This window comes from Saccostrea echinata, unplaced genomic scaffold (assembly GCF_033153115.1).
Source record: "Saccostrea echinata isolate AGI-Se365-2 ecotype Australia unplaced genomic scaffold, CSIRO_AGI_Sech_v1 ptg000009l, whole genome shotgun sequence".
Taxonomy (NCBI): Eukaryota; Metazoa; Mollusca; class Bivalvia; order Ostreida; family Ostreidae; genus Saccostrea; species Saccostrea echinata.
Genome location: NW_026889758.1, coordinates 11685102 through 11697157, shown reverse-complemented (window position 1 = coordinate 11697157; position 12056 = coordinate 11685102). Strand labels below are relative to the sequence as shown.

Genomic DNA, 12056 nt, shown 5'->3' with positions numbered 1-12056 from the left:
AATACCTCCATTTTTGAAATGCAGAAAAACGTATGACATTATAAAAAATATCGACTGAAGTTGTTTAAATAGTAAGTATTTTGCTTTAATTTAATTGTTTACAACTCGATTCATCAAAGATTTCCTAACACTAATCGACCGATTAGTTAGATAATGAACAGGCCTGTTATACGCAGAAGGGGGGGGGGCGCCTCCAACTTTTCCCCCCACTTTCTCCACTTGTTTTCTGAGAAAAGTCTTTTTGCTTAAGTTTTGATGTGTAAAAATTCATTCATTTAGACGCTGCTTGCTCCCCCCCTTTCATACAAACCTTTTGTTTGTATGTATGTGCATTGTATTACATTTATATGAAAATACACAGGTGTTTACAATGTACTTTCTTTTTGCCCATGAGGGTCCTTAATTGGCAAATAAACAAACTGAATTGAATTGAATTGTTGCAGTTAGGTTGAACTCGGGCAAACTCCAGCATTTGAAAAGAAAAAAAAAGTTGGAGAACCCCCACCCTGCTCCCAAAACATAGAATTTCCAAAAACGTTGCTAGCTGTGGGCCTGAAGAAGAATTTGTAGCAAACTTGCAAGTAGCGATGGATACCATGCTTATTGTTGCACATGCCAGATACAGGTACAGTATATACGTACATCCCAATTTGCGTCTTTATAAACAAACAGTAGCTTTCACACTTTGCCGCTCCATTAATCACAGATTGCCGTTATTCGTGCCGCTCCATTGACCACAGATATCGCCATTACAATTTTTGTTATTCTGTATTTCTCATTGAAAATTCCATTTTTCTTATTTATTATTATTTTTTTTTTATTTATTTATTTTTTTTTTTTGGCAAAATTATTGGGGCGGCGACCGCCGCCCCTGCCGCCCCTTTGCCGACGCCCCTGCGTATGTTTCACTTTTGATAATTTTCTATAGCTTATTTAAGCAATCAAAATTTATCTTTAAATTCACTGCGATTGTTACCGAAAGTAGAGGAGGCTAGCAAAAATCTAAATATTAGGCACTTAGAGATGTAAAAATTCTTCAAGTAAAATGCGTTGGAGCGAAATGAAGCAATGTATATATTGTAAGTAAAGCATATGGAAACGATTTATAGCGTCAGACCGTTTGAAAAAACATCACATTATACCCCAAACCCAAATTTGCCTAAAAATTTCTGATCGAAACTTGTCCGTTGTCTGTCATCGTCGTCGTAAATTTTTCACATTTTCATTTTCTTCTTGATCCAGAACCACTGGACCAATTTCAACCAAACTTGGCACAGAGTATTCTTGGGTAAAGGGAATTCAAGTTTGTCCAAATGAAGGGCCACATCCTCTTCGAAGTGCAGATAATTAAGAAATAGTGAAAACTGCGTTGTGTCATTTTAAAATCTTCTTAAGAACCACTGGGACAAAATAAACGATGAATTTATGTGAAAGCTTTATAAGATACAGTGAAATCCCTCATTTTAGTGGGAATTTAATTTTCGTCATGTTCGTGGTATGAAGAGATCCAAAAATTTATGTTCTCCACTGAATGTAATAGTTGGAATATGTAACAACTCAACACCTCTTCAACCACGAAATCTAATCCCCACAAACCAATATTTTTTCCTCAAACCACGAAAATTTGACCCCCCAAAAATCAATTTTACAGTACATTTTACATAGGAATACATATGGAAAAGTTTTTAAAAAAAAAAAAAAAAAAAACTTCTCAAGAACAGCAAAGCTATGATTTATCAAATTTATATGGAAGCATCCTCAGGTAGTGTAGATTGAAATTTGTTCAAATCATGACCCCTGGGCTTAGGATGAGACAACAATATGTGTTCAAAGTTTTAAATAGGAATATAAAAAGGAGCAATCTTTAAAAAAAAAATCTTCTCCAGAACAGCAAAACCATGATTAGTAATATTTAAATGGCAGCATCCTCAAGTAGTGTAGATTCAAGTTTGTTCAAATCATGACTCCTGGGAGTAGGGCGGGGGGGGGGGGCATGATATGTGATCAAATTTTACATAGGAATATATAGGGGAAATCTGCTGATGAAAAGAAGCAGGGTCATAGGTGAGCGTTGTGGCCCCTTGGCCTCTTTTTCATGTTTGTGTCGTCAGCCTCCTACGTAAGTTGTTATCGAACTGCACCATCGACTATAGTTGTTCTCCTCCGATGATCTATATTCATATAATGTACAGTCTTTGTTGTCTATACATTGTTGACGTCTTTCTATCTTTGTTGGCTTTTTTTTTTGGGGGGGGAGGGGGTCCTTTTTCAGTTAGAATCGATCCGTCTTCGACTCAATTAATATATAGCTCAAAGTATATGTATATAATTATGTTGTCGTCTATCTTTGTTTAACAAATATTGTAGCTTGTCTTTAACAGTAATAGTTGTTTTTTTCCCTTTATTTTTTACTGTGGTGTTTTTTCTTTATTCTTAATATTTGTCGTTTATCTTATTTTTATTTATGTCGTATATTTTTATGTTTTGTCTTTTTAAAGCACTGTCTTTCCTCGTTCGTGACTGGTGTCATCTTTCTTTGGTCGTCCCGTTTTTATTTTGTTTTGTACCTGTTGTCTTCTAGTTTCTATAAGTGCTTTTGCCTTTCTTTATCATTTACTTGGGGGGGGGGGGGTCTTCAGTTGCTGTAGTCAGTAAATATCTATAAACGTTGTCGGCTTTACACAGATAAGAGGAGTAATAATAGAAGAGTAAATTAGAGTGTTTCGATGGTTTTCTTAAACTAGGAGAGCAACAATCGTTATTACAGCATACTCGCCACATATAACCTATTGTTATAACTGCATTCGTAAATATATTAAAGTCGTCTTCTATGTACTTTTTTGGTTTAAAATGTTAATGAATCAAGTTAGACCATTCACAAATGCGTCTTCTTGAAGTATGACATTTCACTTCCTGGATATCCCTTTTGTTTCGGTTGAGGGCGCTACAATCCCTCACTTCCCGTTCCGTCTCATTATCTGATGTTCTGATGCCTACAGCTGGAGATCCGTTTGGCCACATCCAGTCTCCCTCGATTTCTTCGTCTGATGCTCCAACATGCCAGAAAGTGATGTCAGGGTCTATGGAGAAAATGAGTTGTTTACAATTTAAATTGACAGTCAGCCTTGAAATTAAAAAAAGAAATCAATTGAAAGGCAAAAAACTCGGGTCTATAATTCCCTTTCATTATCTAAAATTAATGACTATATAATTTAGTCTTAAAAGGGGAAAAAATGAACTTGATAATTACAGATTACAATCTAGATATTTTAGAAGTGAGTATTTCAATTTGATAAACATTCATCAATTATCTATGAGAAAAACATATTTTTTTCTGAATCTTATATATTTATAATAAAAGTTGCACCCATCTGGAGATTCCGACCTCGTAAACATACTTTGATCCTATTGCGTTTTAGGAATTGTCGTCGTACCTGTCAAGTATATACTCGAGAGAAAAAACTGACAATAAATTGCTTTACTACATTTTTGGAAAACGGTATAAACAGGCCAAATAAACACTTTTCTTCATAAAACATTCAAGGTTTTGGTCCCCCCCCCCTTGTCGGAAAGTTTATTCCCACTCAGCCAACAATTCTGAAAATCCTCAGAGTTTCAATTGTACACGTGTGCTAGTCCCCAAGGATGTTTTATTAGTCCCCTACCGGTGAAATCGGAGAGGACTATAGGTTTCCTCTGAGTCTGTCCGTCCGTCTAGCTGTTCGTCTGTCTGTCCCTCTGTCAGTCTGTCCCACTTGGTTTACCGCACTTTTTTTCTAATCTTTGCAGTTATTGAGCTGATTTTATGGTATGTGAGTGTATCTTGAATAGTTACAGATCAAGTTTGCATTTCGTTCCGCTACAATTATTTTTGACGGAATTACGATCATTTCAATTTTTCAAGGTTTTCCGCAAGTTTTTTCTAAACGCTTGCAGATATTGAGCTGATTTTTGGTATGTGACTATACCTTGATGAGTTATAGATCAAGTTTGCATTTCGTTCCGCTTCATTGATTTTTGACGGAATTATGGCATTTTCAATTTTTAACGGGAACCAGATTACACTTGCCGGTAGGGGACTAGTATTGCTAATGCAATACTCTCAGAATGCTTGTTTATGAAGCATTTTTAAAAACTTATCCGGAGTAAGTCACAAAGACGCTTACATTTAGTGCCAATGTAGTTTGTCATGAAGTTAATTTTGGCTACTGTATCCAGAGAGACCAATTGTCCTCCGACTCCCACGCAAGCGTCCCGAGACTGATTCCATGGTAACTCGTTGCCAAACAGTTCAAAACATAGATTATGCTGGCTGTTGAAAACATGACCCTGATTTTCACAATCTGTAAATATATTATGCTGCTCATTTTTTTTAAATATTGCAGTAGTTTATGAGTTTTCATCCTACTAATATTGTAAGCAATGTAAAATGTAATATAATAGTATATTCCACTAAAAATGAATGAAAGAAAGAAAGAATGGCCTACACGCACCTGGCACAATCTTGACGAAGTTTTCAATGCCATTTATAGTCATTGACGTATAATTCTGAAATGAATAAGGTTTGCAGACTTTTGCCGTGATATCATAGAAAATCCCAGTACAAATGCCGATCTCAGCACATTTGAGGCAGCATCCAATCACACTAGCGCCATCTATTGATGAGATTACGCCAGAGGTGGCTACTGATGCAGCAGTAAATACATCCCCATCAGTCAACTGAAAGGAAGCGAGCTTCCTCTCCTGTTCTGAAATAAATGAATAACGCACTGTCATTTGCTCAAATTACTATGCATTTTTAGTCCCCTACCGGTGAAACCGGAGGGGACTATAGGTTTCCTCTGAGTCTGTCCGTCCAACTGTCCGTTTGTCTGTCCCTCTGTCAGTCTGTTCCACTTGGTTTTCCGCACTTTTTTTTCTAATCTTTGCAGTTATTGAGCTGATTTTTGGTATGTGAGTATATCTTGAAGAGTTACATATCAAGTTTGCATTTCGTTCCGCTTCAATTATTTTTGACGGAATTACGATCATTTCAATTTTCCAAGGTTTTCCGCAATTTTTTTCTAAACGCTTGCAGATATTGAGCTGATTTTTGGTATGTGACTATACCTTGATAAGTTTGCATTTCGTTCCGCTTCATTGATTTCGACGGAATTATGGCATTTTCAATTTTTAACGGGAACCAGATTACACTTGCCGGTAGGGGGCTAGTATTGCTAATGCAATACTCTCAGAATGCTTGTTGTTAATGACTTCTTTAAAATTTACATTGACAACCCTTTACCCGGCAAAAAATGAAATTCTTGCAGATAAAAGCTGCTAAGTACTGGTTCCAAAACGCTAGTGATTTTGTTACGGAAATATATCTGTTAGCACTGTCATGTAGCATTAAAACGTCAGTAGTTGTGCCTTAATGATGTTATATCAGTACCGAATCCCCACTAAAACAAGTGTCTTGTTATGATGTTAGAAATTTTCATCCTTCAAGTGATGGATTTTAATCCGCTCTCTTCTTTAGACAGACAGACTGACAGACATGTAAATATAAAATGTGTCGTTGGTACTTCGTAGGGAATTACAACTTTTTGTATCCTTTAGCATCGATATTGTTTAAAACATAATTTATCTAGTTCTACTGATCGTAGCTTTATTTCAGCAATTAAAAACTTACTGTCGTGCAAGAAGATAATATTTTATTATGTCTTTCTACATCATATTCAATATACATGTCCTCTACCAAATTATGCATTTTTTAAAAGGAGATGGGTGAACAAGGCCGGCGTGCAGAATGCCTATAGCTTCAGATAAATGAAAATCATATTCAGTTCTCATTATTGAAATTTATGAAATCGTGATAAACATAACTTTTCTGAGAAAAATTTTCTTGGCAAAAATTATTCTGTTATTAAAAAATAATGTGGTATTCGTGGGGTTCGAACCCTAGCAATAAAAATCCTGAGTATCAAACGCGCTAACCACTACGCTTACGCAGCTCCTGATGAATAGTGGCATTTAACGTAGTACACAATAGAAAGACCAAAATTTTCCTCAATTTTCAATTTTGTTTAAACTTTGATATTTTGTTCTAGGATACAAAATCTGTCTTTATATGTAATATGAAAGAAATTCAACCATAGATCTTTTGCCCACATAGTTTGAAAAATGGCCTATCAGACGCCTGTAAGAAAATTGTGAAATTAAACAGCCGACCTGAGATTGTCCATTATTTAAAAATAACCAATTAATATATTGCAAACTTGTGTGATGCTGTTTATAAAGGCAACCTTTTTGTATTAAAATTTAGTAAAATAGTTTGATACTGGTACATTTGAGTAAAATGTGATGTAAAAATAGAACATACATAGCCCTGGAATTGAAAATTCACATGTAAATATGCCACACGTTAAGTCATCAGAAAAGAAAATGTATTATTGGATTTTTTACACAAAATCAACAGAATAATTGAAATGGAACCCAGATTAAAATATGTCAAAATGAGGATATTTGAACCAGCGGGTTCAGATATTTTAGCGATTTTAAATAAATCAAAATGCAAAAAAAATGAACAGATTCAGTAGATGACATTACTATATTTGATCTTTGACCTCTTAATATGACCTTGACCTTTATTGTACAAAAAGAATGGACACCTGTTATAAACATGTTTAAATATCAGGTCCCTACTCTAAATGGATCAAAATTACTTTGCATTGAATAACAGACATTCATATGGCATGTAGATGGCATAAACACGATACAAAATGTAGGCTCCCAGTCCCAAATGACCAATATATAGGATGTCTCTAATTTTTCTTCAAAATATGGTGAAAACATGTCACAGCTTATTATAGTGAAATTATTCTTTTTTTCTGTGTACTTTATAAGATAAGCGTTAAAACAGATATCATGGGTGTTGTGTACTACCTTGAATAATGTTTGTGATATGACCCTTGACTAAATGGACTTCAAGTATTTCTTGGATAGATGCGAATGTTGTGTCATAAAAGTGTATTTTTAAGGTATGGTGGGTCTTTACTCCATGTTTTTGTTAACCAAAAAATGTACATTTTTACGCAAACGTTGAGGATAACCCTTCAATAAAATGGAGCGAAGACCCACTCATATCGAAAATTTGTGTTATAATAGTCTGAGATAATGATCCTTTTTGCCCTCTTTAGTGTGTGTATGCAATTTCACAGGGAAATATTTTCAATCTTTGTGAGATTTTTGCAAATTGTGGAGAATTTACATAAATGAGTAATACAAATTTAAATTGAAGCCACAACACTCACTAGAGTCACTTTGGCCCTGCTGTTCTTCATCTTCAGATTAAAAAGAAAATTTTTTTTTCCAATTTTTTCACATGTTCTGCAGAAGTAACCATTCATAAGGTAAAAAAAATAGTTCCTTGACTTTAGTCCTTCTCTTCTAACTCTAGGATACATAATTTGAAAAAGAAAAATGAAATCCATTAACTTTTGAAATTTTTTCTATTTAAATGCTATTTTCTCAAAGAATTTTATAAAATAAAATCATTACGTATTTACATTCTTTTTGAAATCTTGACCCCTGTTGTGGCCTAAACTTACACAGGGATTGTGTGATTTGAAGAAACTTGAATCAGTCTGGATTACCTTAGGATGCTTGCATTTTAATATCAGTGATCATGGCCGTGCTGTTCTTGAAAGACATTTTTTCCTTGTCTATTTATTTCCAAATAAAAGCTTGCTCCCCTTTAGTGGTTCTATCCGACTCCCTATGGACAGTAATTGATGAAAACTGAATCTGCAAAGTGACCGCACTACCTGATGATGTTTACATATACATATTGATATCACTCATCATTGTCCTACTGTTCTTGAAAGGATTTTCAGACATATCCCCTATATATATGTGAAAGCTTTTTTACATGGTGTAGATTCAAGTTACATGTAGTTCAAATCGTGATTCCTAGGGGTAGCTAGGATGGGGCAACAATGGGCAATCAAAGTTTTACATAGGAAAATATACGATGAATCTTTATAAATATTCTTCTCAAGAACAGCAAAACCATGTATAGTCATATTTATATGAAAACATCCTCAGGTAGTGTTGATTCAATTTTGTTCAAATCATCCCCCCGAGGGTAGGATGGGGCCATAATGGGCAATCAAAGTTTTACATACAAATATATAGAAAGAATCTTTAAAAATGATCTTTCAAGATCAGCAAAGCCAAGATTAGTCAATTTATATGGAAGCATTCTCAGGTAGTGTAGATTCAATTTTGTTCAAATTATGATCCCCGGAGGCCACAATGGGCAATCAAAATTTTACATAGGAAAATATAGGAAAAAATCTTCTCACGAACAGCAAAGCCATGATTAGTTATATCTATATGGAGGTATTCTCAGGTAGTGTAGATTCAATTTTGTTCAAATCATGATCCCCGGTGATAGGATGATCAAAGTTCTACATAAAAAATACAAAGATTTTTTTAAATCTTCTTCTCAAGGACAGATTTGTTGAAATTGCCGGGTCAACTGGTTCGGAAAAGAAGATGTTCAAGTTTGCAACAACGACGATGACGCCAACGATGACAACGGACAAATTTTGATCAGAAAAGCTTACGTAAGCCTTCGGCATAGGTGAGCTAAAATGTCTAATTTGGTAAAGGACATAAATTCTTTAAATTTTAGTTTGTGTGAATTTTCTTAAAATACCTCCATAAACGTATAATTTTCTAATTATATTTTTAAAGACATTCAACAACAAAAATTATATAACGTATAGCCCCTTCCATTAAATATTTCAAAATGACAGAAACATAGTCTAAAATTATGTTGAACAAAAATGACCAAAAAATCTCGTGATAATTTGGTTCTCAATTCTTCTTTGGATATGACTTTGACAAGTGTAGAACTATGTGTACTATTTATGTCCAGTTTCAGCATTGCAGCTTTCCTACGTTAGCAATATGACAGAAAGAAAAAATTACCCTTAAATGAAAATAATTGTGGATCAATCAATGTTCAAAAACGTCAAGAGACTTTAACTTCGTTGTTTGGACTTCGAACAGCTACAAGGCAATGTTTGCTTATGGACTTTTACATTTCTACCAAGTTTAATTTAATAAGACTAACATTGTTAGACGAGTATTACACTTGAAATTTGTTTTTCTTGTAGACTACACTTGCAGGTCATATGTCTATGAAACGTGTCAGTATTAAATACTATTAAAGGAAATTGATTTTTAAAAATATTTTTTTTTTTACGAACGGGTAGTAAAATGAAAAAGGGTGAAGATAACGAACAGTGATTGATCTCATAAGAACTTGAAACAATACAAATCTGTAAACAGGACATAAAACACGGACCCTGGAAATTCCGGAGGTGGAATCAGGTGCCTAGTAGTAAGCATCCCTCGTCGACACCGACACCGGTCACACCCGCCATGAGCCCTATATGTAATGATCAAGTGGACGGAACATTCCGTAGTCAAATTAAGTATAGAAACAAAGGTTTAACAATTGGTAGGAAACAAGTCGGCCAAAAATACGACCCAATGATATATATTTGCTTATAAGGTCATTATAACGGCCATAGAATTTACGGAGTGCTGACTTTAAAGGAGGTTATTGAAAATCCCTGTAACATCAACTTATGTGTGAGTAGTGGCTAGCCTGCCTCGGTTTAAAACCTGGTCATACCCAGAGTACTCTCCTGAGTAGCAAATAAGTTAGGAGACATAAACACCATATGCAGGTGATAACGGAATATTACTACATAAGTCAGGACAGTCGACGATGGAAAAACTGAATTCATCTCATTAGTGATACAATTTAGTTGTTAGTTGGCCTTTGTCATGGTCATTAAAACACCCAGATATGAAGCAGATGAGGCAGACTCTGTGGTGTCTTTTGTTTCAAGTTTACTAGGATAAATCGAGTCGAATATAAATGGAAATAACTATTGTTCATTGATAAAAAGTCGTCGATATATCTGAATGTCGAGTTGAAGGTTTTGTTCTATTCATGTAGCAGTTTTCGAATAAATTCTGCTTCATATGAATATAAAAACAGGTCGGTTAATAAAGGAGCACAATGAGTGCAAGAATGTTAATATTGTATCAAGTACTTTTGAAGATTTAAGAATATTGTATCTTTATATAGACTTTTTTGGTATCCGTTATATTACATCGGACAAAAACTGTGCAAGCAGTACTTTGACTTACTTTTGTCTCAGTATTCTGTATACTTTTAGTAAGAGCGCCACCTTTATTAACCTACATTCAAATTAATACGTCTATAATAAATGGGTCAATTTTAATTGAAAGGATCCCAATACAGTGTAGTTCAAAACGTTCCAAGTTATAATGTGGGGGTAAAGGGTGTGTCCACCGCAGCTAGGGTCTCACGAGTGTTCCTCGACTTTGAGAATTCCATTGTTAACCTACTTCATTTTAATATTTAAAAATAAAATTTCTCCTGGTGGAATGGGGAAGGGGGATTAGACTAACTCTGGAGGGCTCTTGAGAATTTTGGAAGCAGGTAAATATATCCTGGTCGATCTGTCAATATGGCAGTTTGTCTCATTTCACTTTGTGGATTTGGAGACAGGAGAAACTGTATAATCTACCCGTTAACCGTGCAAAATTTCTCTTTCGCGTTACCACCAGTTTCACACGCATATTTACCTTATCTATAAGTTTAATATTAAAATGTATGAGTAAACAACAAATAGATATATTACGTTCAAATCTTAATTATCATATTTTTTCATAATTAAAAATAAGAAGTCTGTTTTACCGTCTGATTCTGATATAATCCCAAGAAAAAGGATGAGTGTTGCTCCTAGTATCATCTTCTCCCTAGAAAGACATTGTTTTCTGTTTGTGCACAGACTCGGTATGATATTACAATAAAGATCACTTTTTTGATCACTGATGTTTTAACATTTGAAATTAATGAGGAATCGAATCTCAAAGGTTGTTCTTAATTGTTAATTCCCCTGTCTGTTGTCTTCAATTTATTCATTAAAATTGTTAGCTCCGGGAAATTCAATATCATCATTCACTTCTAGCGATCGCTTCAGCATAGACGCATTTGATCAAAATGTTTATATTAAAGAGATAATTAAACCAGGATGACGTGAATGACTGCAAAGAGAGGAAAATACTAATGGGAATAGTTTCAGTTTGGTGAGGTATCGAGGCCTGTGTAGTACATGTATTTTGATTTTTTTTTTTTTTTTGACAAAGAAGTACAAATTAAATGACTAGCACACTATGGTTCTGCCCTTTTTTACTCAATTCAGTAATCTATAATGGTCTTTTATACAATTTTCAAGATTTTTTTCCTTCATTCGGCTATGAAGTTCACACGTTTATGACGTCATTTTTCTGGAATCAAAATTAAAAATTGTTAGCTTAACTTTAATAGTCGTCGTGCTTTAATATCTTTGATAACTTAAATATAATAATACCTTATATATAATAATACCTCAAGCCCTCCTCGTCCAAATCAGTAAATGAAAAAAAATGTCCCTTTTCCAGATAAAAGTATTGGGGTAGACCGTACATTTTTTAAATATTAATTTAGTGATTAAGATGGGAGTGACTATGAAATATGCACAATATCTACTCGTACACATATGAAGATTTTTGAAAAACTCCTAATTCTTATATATATAGGGTACTTTGTACGTCGGTAGCTCACAATAACGTTTTTATCAGAAAATTAGGTAGACCTAAGCCTAACTTACTTTCCAGTCACAATATTAACCATATGATTTTTCCTTGCAAATATTTGGGCGCCAATTTGGGAAACATGTTCAACAGATTTATACTTCAACAGACATGCATTACCTATATTACCTATAATGTATAAATTATACCCTCTGCATGCAAGAGGTCAAGGTATGTACATGAATTTATATTACAATATACGGGTAAAGAAACACACACACCGATCAAAATGAACATGAAATTTAATTGTTTAAATAATATAATCAAAAGGAATATCTTTCATAGTGATATGTACTTAAAAACGTTGTAACATAATTTGTTACGCAATTGTC

General features: G+C 34.2%; 1 protein-coding gene across 1 annotated transcript; it reads right to left on the bottom strand.

Moving 5' to 3' along the window:
- Window positions 1-2713: 2713 nt before the first annotated feature.
- Window positions 2714-10921, bottom strand: LOC133183308 (uncharacterized). The gene is made up of 4 exons (XM_061318267.1): window positions 10787-10921; window positions 4494-4748; window positions 4167-4343; window positions 2714-3080 (listed from the first exon to the last, which is right to left on the bottom strand). The coding sequence occupies exons 1-4, from the start codon at window positions 10839-10841 to the stop codon at window positions 2854-2856; spliced, it is 714 nt and encodes a 237-aa protein (XP_061174251.1). The 5' UTR covers window positions 10842-10921; the 3' UTR covers window positions 2714-2853.
- Window positions 10922-12056: the final 1135 nt, after the last annotated feature.